Consider the following 16,168-nt stretch of genomic DNA (forward strand, 5'->3'; position numbering starts at 1 on the left):
GTGACAAGAGCACTCCAGGAGATAAAACACTTTACCCTACACCTTGCTGTGCGAAAGGGTAGAAAGCACTGTTTCTCTAACAGTAAACCTGTCAAGGGACCTTTGGGTCTAGAAACAGTGCTAAGGGGTATGCATACCAAGAAGCAAAGTGTATATACCTAGGACCCTGAGAACAGTGTTGACATTAGCTAGCTGAAGATTCTACTGTCCTTCTGCTGGCCCTCAGCAAAGTGGAAGGAAAATGAAACAAGTTTGTTGTTAATTATATGTACATACTGTGATGTGAATGTTACTCTTCCATTTGGTATTAGGATGTGGTTACAGCATTAGGTCTAGAAGTATAAAACATAATTCCTGTTATGGATATGTGGGGGACTCTTACCTGAAGGGAGAGGGTATTATGGTATCGATCATCTTTTTTTTAAATTCCTGAATCAGACTGGGAAGGGACAATCCTAGAGAGACAAATGTTGAGAATCTATTTCCTTTAGACTTCTCCACTAAGAAGGTAATAAGAAGAATCTCCTAGGAGCTGGATCATGGTAGCACTATCGACATAAAGACAGCTGAAGACCAGTGCAAGTACTCCTGAGGTTCTGCTCTACTGAATGGGAAAGTGCCTTTGAGTCCTGTGACGAAGCCATTGCCTAGAGACCTGTATTCTATGCCAGGCTTTTTACATTTCTTCTTTTTTTTTTTTTTAAAGATTTTATTTATTTGACAAAGAGAGACATAGCGGTAGAGGGAACACAAGCAGGGGGAGTGGGAGAGGGAGAAGCAGGCTCGCCACTGAGTAGAGATCCCGATGCGGGGCTCGATCCCAGGACCCTGAGATCATGACCTGAGCCGGAGGCAGACGCTTAACGACTGAGCCACCCAGGCGTGTGTTTTACCTACAGTGTGGTAAAATTTATTTGGAAGTTACAGCTTGCTTCAGCCCAACTAAAGAGAACCAAAGGAAAAAATTTTCACTTGAACTTAGAGTGGCATTGGACCCTTGGGTCCAATGACAACTCCTAGGTGAACAGAGAGGGTTCAAAGTGATTTTGATAAAATTCAAGAAGACGTATTCTCTTTCCAGTAGAAAACATGGTATTTTTTTAGGATTTATTTTAATTGAGAAATGGTATTTTCTTTGTCATTATGCACTTATATTTAGTACCAGAGAAATGAATCAAGTGAACAGCACTCCCTGTTTCATCTCTTGTCTTCCTCTTCTTCAGTCTGTTTTGAAGATGTTTATTAATACTCATTGACACACGTCAGAGAAGTAAGGACTGCAAGGAACTAGGGGGTTGTATGAAATGGAGATAGAAAATTATTTAAAATTAAAGAATCTCTTTATACTAAACATCCTGTAAACACTTTCAAATTTTTAAAAATAATTTACATTTTAATTAGAGATTTAGCTGTTTATAATTAAGCAATTTGAATGTAAAAGTTAAAGACAACCATGAGTAGGCTATTAAAATGTATCATCAGCTCGATGTACTTTATTACATGTAAATGGGATGTCATCTAGTCTCAAACCAGTAAAAATTGGTTGCCTGGTTGGTTATTCCATTTGTTTTTGGACATATGACAGAGGTTTTTTTAAAGATACTAGTTCTCAGAATAAATCAAGAACAACTATTAGTACTTCTTTACTAACCAATAACTTGTATAAAGCACAGGTATATGAAGAGCATATTTGTGACTCTTTCCACATTTGCCTAATTAGAGGTGATGAAGTAGGGTTTTCTTCTCAGGGCAAATGTGTAGAAGTGCATAGAGATATGAGGCATACGATTTTTTGCTAGCTGCCTTTAAGATTTTTCTGTATCATTGGTTTTAAGGAATTTGATTATATGTCTTTGTGTAGTTATCTCCATATTTCTCTTCCTTGGAGTTTGTTGCATTTCTTGGATCTGTAGTTTATAGTTTTAATCAAATTTGGAATTTTTTCAACTATTATTTTCTCAAACTTAATGTCCTTGTCTCCTAATTCTACTATCTTGTTAGTTTGGGGTCAGTTTTCATTGATTGATTTTTCTAATTATGTGTCCTGTTTTCATGTGTCTTTGCATGCCTTCTAATTTTGTTTGGATGCCTAACATTGTGAATTTTACCTTGTTGGGTGCTGGATATTTTTTAATTCCCACAAACATTTTTGAGCTTTGTTTAACTGGAACACAGTTAAGGTACTTGGAAAAAGTTTGATCCTTTCAGGTCTGGCTTTTAAAATTTGTTAGGTAGGACTAGGACAGTGCTCAGTCTAGGGCTAATTATTGCCTAACTACTGACGTGAGATCCTTGAGTACTCTACCTAACATCTGTGAATTTTGAGGTTTCCCAAGCTGGTTGGTAGGAACAGGTACTATTCCCAGCCTGTGTGAGCACCTAGCACTGTCACCTCTTTTTCAAGTCTTTTTCAAGTGGTTCTTTCCCTGATCTCAGGTGGGTTCCTGACACTTCGGCACTGATGAGTATTCAGCTGAACACTCAAGGGGTCCATCCACAGATCTGTAGAGTTCTCTCTCTAGGCAGCTCTCTCCTCTCCAGTACTCCCTCCTGAGCACTCAAGCCACTTGGGTCTCCCTTGGACTCTCAGTTCCATCTCCTCATCTCAGGAGTCTGCCAGCTCTGCCTGGATTTCTCATTGTGATGTAGCCTGGAAACTGTCCCAGGGCAGTAAGCTGGAGCAATCATAGGGCTTGCTGCATTTGTTTTCTCTCCTTGTTACCTGATGTCCAGGTTCTTATAAACTATTGTTCCATATTATTTTGTCTGTTTTTTGGTTGTTTCATGCAAGTAGGTGAATCTAGTCCCTGTGACACCTGATTGTGCAGAAGCATAAGTATGAGGAATAGGCTTTTAATTTGGGGTAGAAACTAACATCAAAAGAAGGATGTAAGAGCTATTTCAAACATTAATAGAGGATTGGTTAAATGAATCATGATATGTCCATATAATAGAATATTATGCAGCTGATGAAGTATAGTTATATGTTTTGCCGTTGAAAGCTGTTGAAGGTGTATAGTGAAAATATTAAATACATTCTTTTTATTTCATCATTAAAAAATGTTTATTGAGTCCCCATTTTATAGCAGGCACCATGTTAGGCATTTGGGACCCAATAATAAGCAAGGTAGACATTGCTCTACCTTTAAGTAAAGCTTGTTGATTTAAATTCTAGTGTGTGGGAGGGGGAATGGAATAGAAAATAAACAGAATATTGTGTCTAATGGTAAATTCTGCCAAGTAAATATACAGAATGATATTCTAAGGTGAATGGGATGGAGACCATACTTTAGATAAGGTGATCAGAAGGGCGCCTGGGCGGCTCAGATGGTTAAGCATCTGCCTTCAGCTCAGGTCATGATCCCAGGGTCCTGATAGAGCCCCATGTCGTCGGGCTCCCTCCTCAGTGGGGAGTCTGCTTCTCCCTCTCCCTCTGCTGCTCCCCCTGCTTGTGCTCTCTCTGTCAAATAAATAAAATCTTTAAAAAAAAAAAAAAAGATAAAGTGATCAGAGAAAACCTCTGTGACAAAATGACACTTAATCTGAAACATGAGGTAAAACAGTATTCTAGGCAGAGGGAATAGCAAGTGCAAAGGCCCCAAGAAAGGAAAGAACTTAGCATGTTTGAGAAGATGAAAAAAGGGAGAAAGGAAGAACAAGGACAAAAGTGGCCAGAGGTTGTGGAGGTTTCCAGGAACTATCATACAGTGCTGTAGGCCTTGTGTAGGGATTGGGATTTTGTTCTAAGTTGCAGAAAAGTGAAGAGTAGTATCCCATTTGTGTAGTAGTGTAAAATGATAGTCACAAGGATGCATATAAGATTTCCAGAAGGAGCTACAGGTGTAATTAGTTATGGTTACCTCTAAAGAGTAGAAATAGGGACTGAGGGAAGAGGACAGAAAGGGTTTTACTTTATACCTCTCATTACTGAATATTTTATCTTGAACATATATTACTTTTCAAATCAAATAAACTAGTGGATTTATATTTTTAAGAGTTTTTATGAATTATTTTTAAAAACATTTGTCAAAAATATGAACCAGAGGTTCACAAAGGAGAAATACCAATAAACCTATGAAAAGATAATCAGCCTTAACTAGTGATCAGAAAAATATACAATTCAGATTTTCACCTCCCAGATATTGGAAAAGACAAATATCGTTAGTATTCAGTTTCACTGAGGGATAGGGAAATAGATGCTTTTGTGTACTTCTGGCATTAATATGTATTGATTTAGACTTTCTAGAGGGCAGCTTGACAATTATATCGCAAAAACTCTGAAAAGTACCTATCAGGGAGTTTTTTTTTTTTTTTTCTAGAAATTTATCCTGAAGAAGTAAGTCAAAAAAGAAGTTTTAAAGTCCAACGATACAGATACAAGGTCATTCATCATTTACAGCACTGTTTATCATAGTGAATAATTAGGCCCTATTAATAGCCATCAGTAGAAGATTGATTATTTAAATTATGATAATATTCCACTGAAGATAGCCATTAAAATTTATGGCGCACTTATGTATATATTAATACATTAGGATGTTTACAGAGTATTATTCAGTAAAACATGTAGGTTAGAATATTATAATACGATTTCCTTTTTTTTTTTTTTACTTTATAGGCTTACGTGTATATGTGTATATGGTTATGCATAGAGAACTCCTAGAAGGATTTACACAAAAATGTTAATAGTAATTTTTGTTGTGTATTAGGGCTTTTAATATTTTAATATTTTAAAATTTTGTAATGGTTAATTATAAAACTACATTAATTTTCCAATGAGCAAATGTAGCCTATAAAAAACAAGACCATTGTTTTTTAGTAAGTAATCTCGAAAAGTTTATTTATATATTTATGCATATTACTTGATAAATAGTAATAATATACAATTAAAGTATTGGTTGGATCTGAAGCAACTGATCTTTTTAATACTTTTCACTTTTGTAGGACTAGAAGAAATTGCAAAAGAAAGAGAAAAACTGAAAAAGGCAGAAAGTATCCAGATCAAAGAAGAAATATTTGAGACCTCTGAAGATACTTTAAATTGTTCAAATCCAGATCACTGTGAGCAAAAGGAAGATCCTAAAGAAAAAGATAACACAAATCTGTTTCTTCAGAAACCTGGCTCTTTTTCAAAATTAAGCAAGCTTTTAGAAGTAGCTAAGATGCCTCTTGACTCAGATATGATGATCCCCAAACCAAATAGTAGTGCAAATGGGTGTACATTGTCTTATCAAAATAGTGGAAAACATTCATTGGGCAGCATTCAATCAACAGCAACCCAAAGCAACATGGAAAAGACAGACTCTAATAATCTGTTCAATACTGGTTCAAGTGGTCCAGGGAAGTTCTACAGTCCTTTACCCAATGACCAGTTGTTAAAAACACTGACGGAAAAAAATAGACAGTGGTTCAGCCTTTTGCCAAGAACCCCTTGTGATGACACTTCACTTACCCATGCTGATTTATCAGCTGCTTCCATAGTGACTCCTCAGTCTCAGCCACCATCTACGTCCCCCTCACCTGCCCCCGCTCCCCTTCTGGGATCATCTTCCTCTCAGAATCCCGTGGGCCTCAATCCATTTGCTGTATCACCTCTTCAGGTTTGTACTGCTCATTGTAACTCATTTCTATGTTGCTTTATCTAATCTTTGATCCCGTGAAAATTCTCACTCCAGGGGAATCAGTTGGATATTTGTATTATCCCTGCCACAGTTTGAAAACTGGAAAGAGTCACAATCGCTATCACCAAGCTTCATTACAACTATGCATTTCTAGTCTAAGGCAAAGGCTTCTTGAATTACCTTTTTTTTTTCAGAATTTAAAAAATAATTTCAGGTGCTAAACATTTTTCCTAACTTTTTAGATTGTTCTACTTTTAAAATATTTTGGTTTTTTGTAGATGAAAAGTGGAGGATCTATGATGGGACTCCAGTTCTGTGGATGGCCCACTGGCATGCTTGCTTCTAATATTCCGTTTACATCACCTTTACCTAGTCTGGGATCGGGATTGGGATTATCTGAAGGAAATGGTAATTCATTCTTGACTCCCAATGTTGTTTCAAGTAAAAGTGAATCTCCATTGCCACAGAATGAAAAAGTCTCTTCAACTCAACCTGCGGCTGTTGAAGTAGCAAAACCAGTAGATTTTCCTAGTCCAAAACCTATTCCAGAAGGTAGGTACATTGAGATAGTTTTTAGCCACTGACTTTATTTCATTGTTAATAGAGTCCTATATTATAACTGAATCTTCGATGGTTATATATGTAGTTATAAATCTTCTGATTTGTGTTGTGCCATTAATTCATATTCAAGATATCTGTAAAAGATGTACATATTTATCTTGACTTAGAAATGCAATTTGGCTGGTGGAGAATTATTGACCCAGAGGATCTAAAAGCTTTGCTCAAAGTGCTGCATTTCAGAGGAATAAGAGAAAAGGCGTTACAGAAACAAATTCAGAAACACTTGGATTATATTACTCAAGCCTGCATCAAGAATAAGGATGGTGTGTACCTAAAAGAGATTTCTGCTCTCTTGCTTACTTATGAAAATTAATTCTTTTACCTTAAAATGTATTTTAGTATGTCTTAATTTATTACTAACGGGCATTTTGCTCTGTTTTGCTCAAAAAATAGTAACCGTGTGCATTTCTTAAATTGGCATTACTTTCTTATAATTTTTTACAACCCGCAGACATATTGTGTTCTTAAAAAAGAATATTCCTACTTTTGAAAGCAAGCTGCCTGCATACACACAGGTGCACTTGTGCCTGTTAAGTTACATTCACATGTTACCCCTGGAGTTTTGCTTACTTTCTGAAAGAAATCATTGGGGAATAAAGTGGATTTTAAAACTGATTTCTTTTCTGGGGCGCCTGGGTGGCTTAGTCGTTGGGCGTCTGCCTTCAGCTCAGGTCATGATCCCAGGGTCCCGGGATCGAGCCCCGCATCGGCTCCCTGCTCCGCGGGAAGCCTGCCTCTCCCTCTCCCACTCCCCCTGCCTGTGTTCCCTCTCTCGCTGTATCTCTCTCTGTCAAATAAATAAATAAAATCTTTAAAAAAAAATTAAATTAAATTAATTTCTTTTCAAATGTAGTTGCTATTATTGAATTAAATGAAAATGAAGAAAACCAGGTAACTCGAGATATTGTGGAGAACTGGTCAGTAGAAGATCAAGCAATGGAAATGGATTTGAGTATTCTTCAACAGGTGGAAGATCTAGAAAGGAGAGTTGCATCAGCAAGTTTGCAAGTGAAGGTAAAATTGACTTGGAATAAAATCTGTTTTTAGGATAATGGAAGGTAACTAATATTTTATATGCCTGACATTTGCCAGTTCCTATGTTAAATGTCTTCATTTTATCTCATTTAATCCTCATCATGATCCTGAATTAATTTTCCCCATCTTACAGGTAAGGAACAAGGCTCAGAGTAAGTAACCTGCCAGTGGTCTTATAGTAAGTGGCTAAATGTGGGTTCAAACCAAGTCAGTCTAACTGCAGTACCCATGTTCTTTTTACTAAATCTTGCTGCCTCCTTAATGACAATCAAAACTATCATTTCTGGTATGCAGTTCTTCACTGCAAGCAGAGTTTCACAGTTTTACCATGATAATATAATGCTCTATTAAACTCCTACTACTGTGTTTCATGTAGGTCCAGGAAGCACCTCTATACAAGCCATGCTGTATGTCAGACTGTCACTGTATATAATTTTAAATTGGAGAATATAGATATATCTGAATATGTGTTATATTATGATACGCACACTCACACACACACCCTACGCATATATATAAAGTTTTAATTTATGTATTTGTCTACTGGGCATTACCGTTGTCACAAACAATGATCAAAACTGGCTTCCAATGGAAAGGCGAAAGGAAGGAAAGCTTTACCTTTGTGTAAGACTTTTGGGTTTTGTAAAGAGGAGTATAAAGGTCTTCTCAATTGATAATAAGGTGACATCACTGAGAACAAATGGATTGATAGTGAATAAGCATGAGACAGACACCTGAAAAGGTTTAAAAAATATAGTTTCCATGTAATTTGATTTGATATTTCACATTTTATCCAGATTTTATCCAGAATGAGAAACTTACGCTATAATGCTATCCTACCCAATGATTAAAATATTTCCTCAAAATTACTTTAATGCTGGCATTTGGAAATTTTCAGGGATTTCCAAAAAATATAATTTCCCAGAGCTAATAAAATATCCCTTTCTTGCCACAAACATAATTACCAACTTTGGGAAGTTTATCATTTGCTAGGCAACTATATGAATCTTTTTCCTGGTACTATAATACAATATAAAAATGCCTCACTTATCTGGCATCTTCAACAAGTGAACTCTTCTACACAAGTTTATTTTCTGGAGAAATGATAATTATTCCATTTAGTGCTATAATTTTTTAACATGTTTGTTGGATCACTTATGTATTACACTGCCTTCTTAAATTGAGAATAATGAGTTTGATTGAAATTATCTTGATGACACAGTATCTTCAGTATGAAGACCGATGATTAGATAATGATTCCCTCAGGAAATGTGAAGAGGTTTTGCCCCTCCGGTAAATGATCCCAGTGTGCTTTGATTTTTAAACTATCACATCTGCTTTCTATAGTCTGTTTTCTCTCATGGTCAGTTGTCACTATTTGCTGGTTTAGATTTGATTGGTTCTACTAGCCCTATTTTCCTCCAACTCCCCTCCCGCACCCCCAATCTGACTTGCCAATTCTGACTGGCTGTTCGTTGGAAAAGGATATCATCACACTTTTATAGTTATGCTTAAAGTCAGAGCATGGGCCTGAAACATTTTCCTGGAGATATACTCAAATTTTGTTATAATGACCTTATCACATAACCAGCTGCTTAGATGTTTTTGGCTGTGTTCTCAGTAGCTAAGGTGGAATATTTTTAAGTGGTATGTAGTATCATTTTCAAACTGTAAAGAATGAGGCCATTGGATATGACTTGTACCTAGTGCACTTATGCATACTACTTATAATCTCATACTTACGTCCTAAATATAAACGTTCTACTGAGTTAATGAGAAAGAATTGATCACAATATACAAGACAAAATAATTATCACTAAAGAGATTTAATAAAAAACATAATGGTCATTTTGTTTCTTATTTACTAAGTACCTATTCCACATTAGGCAGTGGACATCACAAAATTGGATACAAGGTGGTTTCTGCCCTCAGAAAGCTTGTCATATGATAGGGAGATAAGACATGGACATCTCTGTAGAATCTAGTAACTCATCACAGACAAGTACAGAGTTATGCATGAATTTTGAAAAAGAATACATGACTTGGGAGATATGAGAAAGATCAGGGAAGATTTTGTGGAGAGGTCAAGATGGAATTTGAGAAGATGACGAAGGTTTTGACGGTCAGAGAACAGGGAATGCCATACTAGAAAAAGCGAACAGCATGAGTGGAGCACCAGGATCAGGGGGCTCAGAACATATCAGTGGAATGGCAAGTCGTGGAGTTTGACTGCAGTGTAGGGTACATAAATGGGAACATGTGAGAAAGAGGTAGATTGAGGTACTTGAATGTCATGGTAAAAATAGGGACTTTGTTAAATAGTAGGGAGTCTTTGAAGGATTTGGAGCTAGAGGATTGATATAAGCAAGCTGAGTTGTAGGATCATTTATTTATTCAATCAACATATATTGAGTGCCATCTGTTTGCCCTACTCTGCTGGAGATAAAATGGCTAAAAGCAGACATGGCCCTCATGGAATTTAGAGGTAGAAAAATGTTAATCAAATAATCATAGCAATGTAAAATTACACAAGGCTATGGAGTATTATGTGGTTCTATGAGAGCCTGTCACAGGGAGATTTAACCTCCCAAAGGAGGTCAAGGAAGGATTCCCTAAGGAAGTAAATTTTAGCACGAGAGCTACAGGATGAGTAGAGTTAAGTAGATGAAGAGGAGCAGGGAAAAAGCCATACAGACAAATGTAACAGCTTAGGCAAAGCTCCTGTGGCTGAAGGAAAAAATGGTAAGTACAGAAGGGTGGTAGAAGGAGTGAAAATGGAAAGGAAGAACCAAGTTCAGGACTACCGAGAGTTTTCCATTTAAGTGGTCTCATGAAATGAATAAATATTTACTTATCCTCAAATCCTTCAGAATACTTTGCTAATTTTCATTATACCTTTCATAATATCAAAGTTATTAAATTTTCTTCTTCAAACTTACAACTGTTTCTTTTAATTTTCTGTTCTTGTTTCTACCTAGCATTAGGAAACACAAGGTAAAAACTTTCAGTAAAGATCCTTGAGATCTGCTGGTGTCTGCTGCTGTATTTTAAGTACAGGTAATTCACCCATCAGGCATTTTAAGAGAAAACCATAATAACATTATTCTCTTGATATATAGGGTTGGATGTGTCCAGAGCCTGCATCAGAAAGGGAGGACTTGGTATATTTTGAACATAAGTCATTTTCTAAATTGTGCAAGGAGCATGATGGAGAATTTACTGGCGAAGAAGAAAGCAGTGCAGATGCATTAGAACGGAAGAGTGACAACCCCCTAGATATAGCTGTAACCAGGCTGGCTGATTTGGAGCGGAACATTGAGAGAAGGTATCTGAAGAGCCCCTTAAGTACCACCATTCAGATCAAACTGGATAATGTGGGCACAGTTACTGTCCCTGCTCCTGCACCATCCATTAGTGGTGATGGTGACGGGTAGGTTATTGAGATTAACTTGAAAAATTATTGTGCTTCTTTGCTAATTGGAGCCTATTTTCTATTGCCTGTTATCTATGTATCTTCTTGTATGTCTGTGATCCATATGGATCATGCTATTTGCATGGTGCTTTGTAAAAACATTTTTTTTTTTGTTATGTGCGTTGATAATCCTGCAAAGTGATCTTACATTTACCTGGTTGTGACTAAGCTTTGAGGCACGTAGCCACAGTCTGTGCACTACATCAAATTTAGTTGCTTAAACCTTATTCTTATTGGCTGTTCCATGTTTTTGTCATTGCTTGGCTTTCAGTGTGATGATTGTTTCACCTTCAGTAACCATAAATGTGGATGTGACCTGCTTAATTTTTCTATATTTCAATGCAGAATTGAAGAGGATATTGCTCCAGGGCTCAGGGTATGGAGAAGGGCATTATCAGAAGCTCGCAGTGCTGCACAGGTAGCTCTGTGCATTCAGCAGTTACAGAAATCAATAGCATGGGAAAAATCAATTATGAAAGTTGTAAGTGTTTTCATTTAAGAAATACTATAACTAATTTACTTTGTCCTGTTTTTCCCAACCTCTAAGCCTTTCTTAATTAATACATTACTTATTGTCGAAATAACGTATGCTTTACTTGAGTTTGTTTAATTCTTAAATACTGTATCAGTTTGATACTTTTCTCCTTATTTTGAGCTTTTTGATGGAAACTTCCAAACATGTTATCTCTTCTTTTTAAAAATCTTGATTCTCCTTCCACTGAATATTGTTTATAACTCTGACTGAGGTTGTTTTCTGTATTCTGTTAACATAATAGATGTTCATCTAAATATTTTGAAGACCCTTTCACTCTTGTAAACATTCCAGTTGCTAACATTATCTGCTACATTCACTGCATTCTTAAAATGTCTTTATATTTCTATCAGTTTTCTTTTTTTTCTGTAATGCTAAGAAATAACTAGATAAATAAATACAAAATAAACAGAGAGCTCTTAGTTTGTGCACTTGATATCATGTATATGGCATCGGAAGTAGCTGACATGAAGAGTAGGTCTTTTATTTATTTTTTTTCTTCTAACCATTAAAACTGGTTTTTCACCTTCTTTGCTGAAGCCCAAGTAGTTATTGTGCAGTGGCCTCTACCTTGTACCAGGCACCAAATGCTATATATTCAAAATGAAAGCTATAGTTCATATGTCTTCCAGAGAGATGCTCATTTTAAACATGTTCATGTCCCTCTTGCCTCTTATATCAGATACAGAAGTATTTATTATATGTGAACTTTTATGAATTACTTTGACATTTGCTTTTGAATTACAGATTAGCTATAAAATCCAAACATTTGAGATTTGTTTTTATGAATGACTAATAGTAAAATTCCTTATTTAAAATAGTCATTCCCCAAAGAAAAGAAGTGATCCTTAAATAATTTAACATTCTTTCTTTTATTTTAACCTCTAAGTTTAGACTACTCAACGCCTTATTCATTCTTACAAATAAATTTGGTTTCTTCTGTGGTTTTTCCCTTCTTCATATAAAATATCCATGGAATAATGAATCTGCAGTTTTCACAATCTGCTCAAATTTAGGTCTTTTCCAATCCACATTACAATTTACCATAAGATGGAAGGCAAGTTCTGTTCATCTGGTAGCATTTTTACCAGGTAAAAAGAATCTTTCTTCTAAAACTTATTATTAAAACCAGTTTTAAAATCACCTTGGAGAAATATACTTGGTGAAGTCTAGACTGTAATGATCAAAAGAGATTGAGTTCTACATCAAAATGAAACTGGAACAGTTCTTTTCCTCATATACACCAAAATAGTCATCATGATATGATCAGATTTGTTATAACCTGTATGTAGAAACCCAAAATTTGTACCAAAATCTGCCTTTATACTTTCTGTAGTCAAAAGCTTTATTTCATTTCTGGCAAATTCATAAGTCTTTTTCATGTTATTAATATACATTTATCATTATTTAACTCCATCTCTTATAATTTTCATTTTTTAATATTTAATCGTACATTATTTGCTATGAAACTATCTTGAAAAGAAGGCATAGTTTCATATTCAAAGGTTAATAAGCACTTTTTAACCTTTAACTAGAAATGTAATAGTGCCTAGAATAATCCTCATAACAAGTCCTAACAAAATGTTAAAGTACGCAGTACCTTTAGAAATACCCTCTTTGCCGGAGACCAGGCTTATCATGGAAAGGAGCTGTCATAATTTGCCTCCAGATAATTCTCTGCCCACAGTATGCTTTATATTGTTGTTAATGTTAAGCATAGGCAACAGCCACTATTTTATGCTCTACATTTGCTCTAACATGTTATGAACTATTGCTGTGACTTTTCCAAAGTGTTAATGAGCTTGATACCTGCCACCTTTTTTTATTAAGTATCAGAAAATAATTTTATTTTTAAACCATAAATGTGAGATGTCAGAGAGACTTTATAGTATTTCTGGGTAGCTATTATAAAAAATAGAGTTTACTTAATGTTCATGAAACTGATTTTTAACCTTTTTTGTCATAGGGATTTAATTATAACTTTCTAAATGTTATTTCTCAATATTTTTACAATAGAAGTTTTAAAGATGTAACTTAAGTTTGGAGAAGGTATTTAGTGATGTGGTATTAGGAAAGGTCATAAAATACTTACTGTTGGGATGATAAACTCTGCTGCTTTTGCTCTTAGCACACATGACAATTTTAGTATTATGCATATTACATATACTTGATAGATATTTAAGCTGAATAGTGTGTATCTGCCATTTCGATAAGATTTTTAAGCTGTCATCGATGTGCATATTGAGTTATATAAGACTATTTTAGACTTTCCCAGATTAAGATTTAATGTTGTATTGAAAGTTTTAAAAATTAAGTTTGAACAGTCAAGCTGTTTTGTTTTTAAGAGTATAAATATATAACTTTCAATTAGTGTAAGTGACTTACAGTTTAAATGTTTTTATTTTTCAAAATAATTGATTGCAAGACATTTTCTACTGTGACAGAGTATAAGCTAAATGTCAAAACACAGGGTTAGTACTGACCATTTTTTAAAGCTATCTTGAAAGTTTTTCTTTTCTAACTTTGCTTCTTTCCCTTTGTGAAACTGGTTATACAGAGTATGTATGCATGGGGGGAAAATCTCCTTACAGATTTTAAAGTTCTTAATGGTATTAGAAACTTTTTCACAGAGAAGAAATAATTTTATTTTTAGTTCTACAAAATAAGTTATGACCAATTAAATTCTTTGATTTAGTTTATTGTTACCAGTTTTTGGGGGTTTTTTTTTCCTCTTTAGAAATCATTTTGTAGGATCCATTTTCTGTACTTGTGACACATGTTTGATTTGGGTTGAATTCCAAAGTTTCTTGGTTTGGACACATTTTTTTTAATCAATCTCAAAAAATAGATGGATAATTTAACCAAAATATAGGGTCATCTTTTTACTGTTGTATATAAGTTTGATACTAATACAAGTTTCCTAATTTTGATCTTAAAAATTACTCTAACTCTTACTTATTTCTTTCTCAGGATATCATGAGGATGCTAAGATAAGCAAAAGATGAAATACGTTAAAAAATTAAAACACCATGTATTAAAGCTACTCATTGCTTTATGTGCTCTAATGTCACGTTAATGATTTCATATGTTAATGTGTACATGCTTCTGAAGTGTGTGCAGGCATTCAACCTCTAGCTTTGTTCTTTGCAGTGTACCTGAAATGTGCATTTACCCCAACTGAACTGCTCACCCGTCATGTGGTCCATATCTGTGTAATGAGAGATACATAGATGTGTATGGCTACTGTATATTTGTTAGCAAGCGGAATGTTTGTTACTAATATGAATTAGGAATTATGGTGTGTTTAATATCCCAATAACTATTCTTCACAGCAGAGAGCTAATTTTAAATGATTTCTCATGTATTATAGTACTGCCAGATCTGTCGAAAGGGAGATAACGAAGAACTGCTTCTCCTTTGTGATGGCTGTGACAAAGGCTGTCACACGTACTGCCATAGACCCAAGATTACCACTATACCAGACGGGGACTGGTTCTGTCCCGCTTGCATTGCTAAGGTGAGACTGACCTAACACTAAACCGTTCAATTGCCAGATCAAAATGCAGAGCTGTATGGGGGTTTTTTAAAGATATAATTCATAGGCCATAAAAATCACCATTTTAAAGTGCACAACTCAGTGGTTTTGCAATATTCACAAAGTTGTACAACCATCACCACTATTTAATTCCAAAACAAATTTTTCATGACCCCAACAAAGAGCCTTTGTACCCATTATCAGTCACTCCCCATTCCCCATCTCCCCTTAGCCTTTGGCAACCAATATTCTACTTTCTGTCTCAATGGATTTGCCTATTCCGGTCATTACATATAAATCGAATCATACAATATGCTGCCTTTTGTGTCTGACTTCTTTCACTTAGCACAATATTTTCAGGGTTCATTCATGTTCTAGCATGTATTAGTACTTCCTTTTTATAGTCAAATGATACTCCGTTATTTGGATATACCACATTTTGTTTATTCATTCTTCAGTTGATAGACAGTTGGGTTGTTTCCATATTTTGGCTATTATGAATGATGCTGCTGTGAAACATTCATATATAAGTTTTTGTATGAATAAGTGTTTTCACTCATCTTGGGTGTATACCTAGGAGTTAAATTGCTAGGTCAGATGGTAATAGGCATTGTTTTTTAATTCACTTTCTGGTCACATTTAAATTAGAAACCTGTGGACACCCATAACGGATTGATAATATGATAATAGAATTAGAAAGTAAGAAGTGTAAAAGGGTCAACATGTGTTGAGGGCCAGAGTCTTTGTTAGGTGTTTCCTAACTCAGTCACTCCCTTCCATGTTTAATCTCTTGGCCAATAACTACCATTAATCATTACCAGTAACTGCCATGTCTCCATGAACTAAATTCCAAACATCCATCTATTCACTGCCTCCTTTCTTTTCAGTCTACCCTCTTTCACACTCAAACTCCAACAATTCTTTGACCTCCAGTCCATTTATCTGAAGACCTTCTCACTGTCCCTCTCCCCTTTCATGTCCTCTCTTTTCTCCTAACCTTGCTTGTAATATGTCAGCATTTCATTATCATAACCATTGCATCCACCTTTATCCCCTTTGCCTCTCTCTCACTTGGGAAGACCATCATTCTGGTTAATCCAACTCTTGACTTCCCTGCACCTATATTTTTATATCTGAATGTGGTTGGAGAAAACACCCAGCCCTTTAAATTCGAGGCATTAAGAAGGCCTTTAATGGTGCCTGATGATTTACCTCCAACTCTGTCTCCTCCATCCTTATTGTCAACTGATGACCTTACTCCCATTTCCCTGTGAAAATAGAAGCCACCAGAAGAAAATATTACAAGAATTTGCCACCACATGCACCATTCTTCCTGTGTCTGTGCTCACATG

General features: G+C 35.5%; 1 protein-coding gene across 14 annotated transcripts in view; it reads left to right on the top strand.

Annotated features, from left to right (window-relative positions):
• BAZ2B (bromodomain adjacent to zinc finger domain 2B) overlaps positions 1–16,168 on the top strand; it is a 386,499-nt gene that overhangs the window by 360,630 nt on the left and 9,701 nt on the right. For 11 of the 14 annotated variants that reach the window (XM_035007948.1, XM_035007946.1, XM_035007951.1 and 8 more), the window contains 7 exons: positions 4,945–5,600; positions 5,900–6,173; positions 6,350–6,505; positions 7,096–7,256; positions 10,397–10,707; positions 11,095–11,230; positions 14,652–14,798. In XM_035007948.1, coding sequence (XP_034863839.1) covers positions 4,945–5,600; positions 5,900–6,173; positions 6,350–6,505; positions 7,096–7,256; positions 10,397–10,707; positions 11,095–11,230; positions 14,652–14,798 — 1,841 coding nt within the window. The remainder of the gene's footprint in view (positions 1–4,944; positions 5,601–5,899; positions 6,174–6,349; positions 6,506–7,095; positions 7,257–10,396; positions 10,708–11,094; positions 11,231–14,651; positions 14,799–16,168) is intronic. The other 3 variants (XM_035007952.1, XM_035007958.1, XM_035007955.1) reach the window with 2 other exon arrangements.

Source organism: Mirounga leonina, unplaced genomic scaffold (genome assembly GCF_011800145.1).
Source record: "Mirounga leonina isolate KUSES-001 unplaced genomic scaffold, KU_Mleo_1.0 Mir_151, whole genome shotgun sequence".
Taxonomy (NCBI): domain Eukaryota; kingdom Metazoa; phylum Chordata; class Mammalia; order Carnivora; family Phocidae; genus Mirounga; species Mirounga leonina.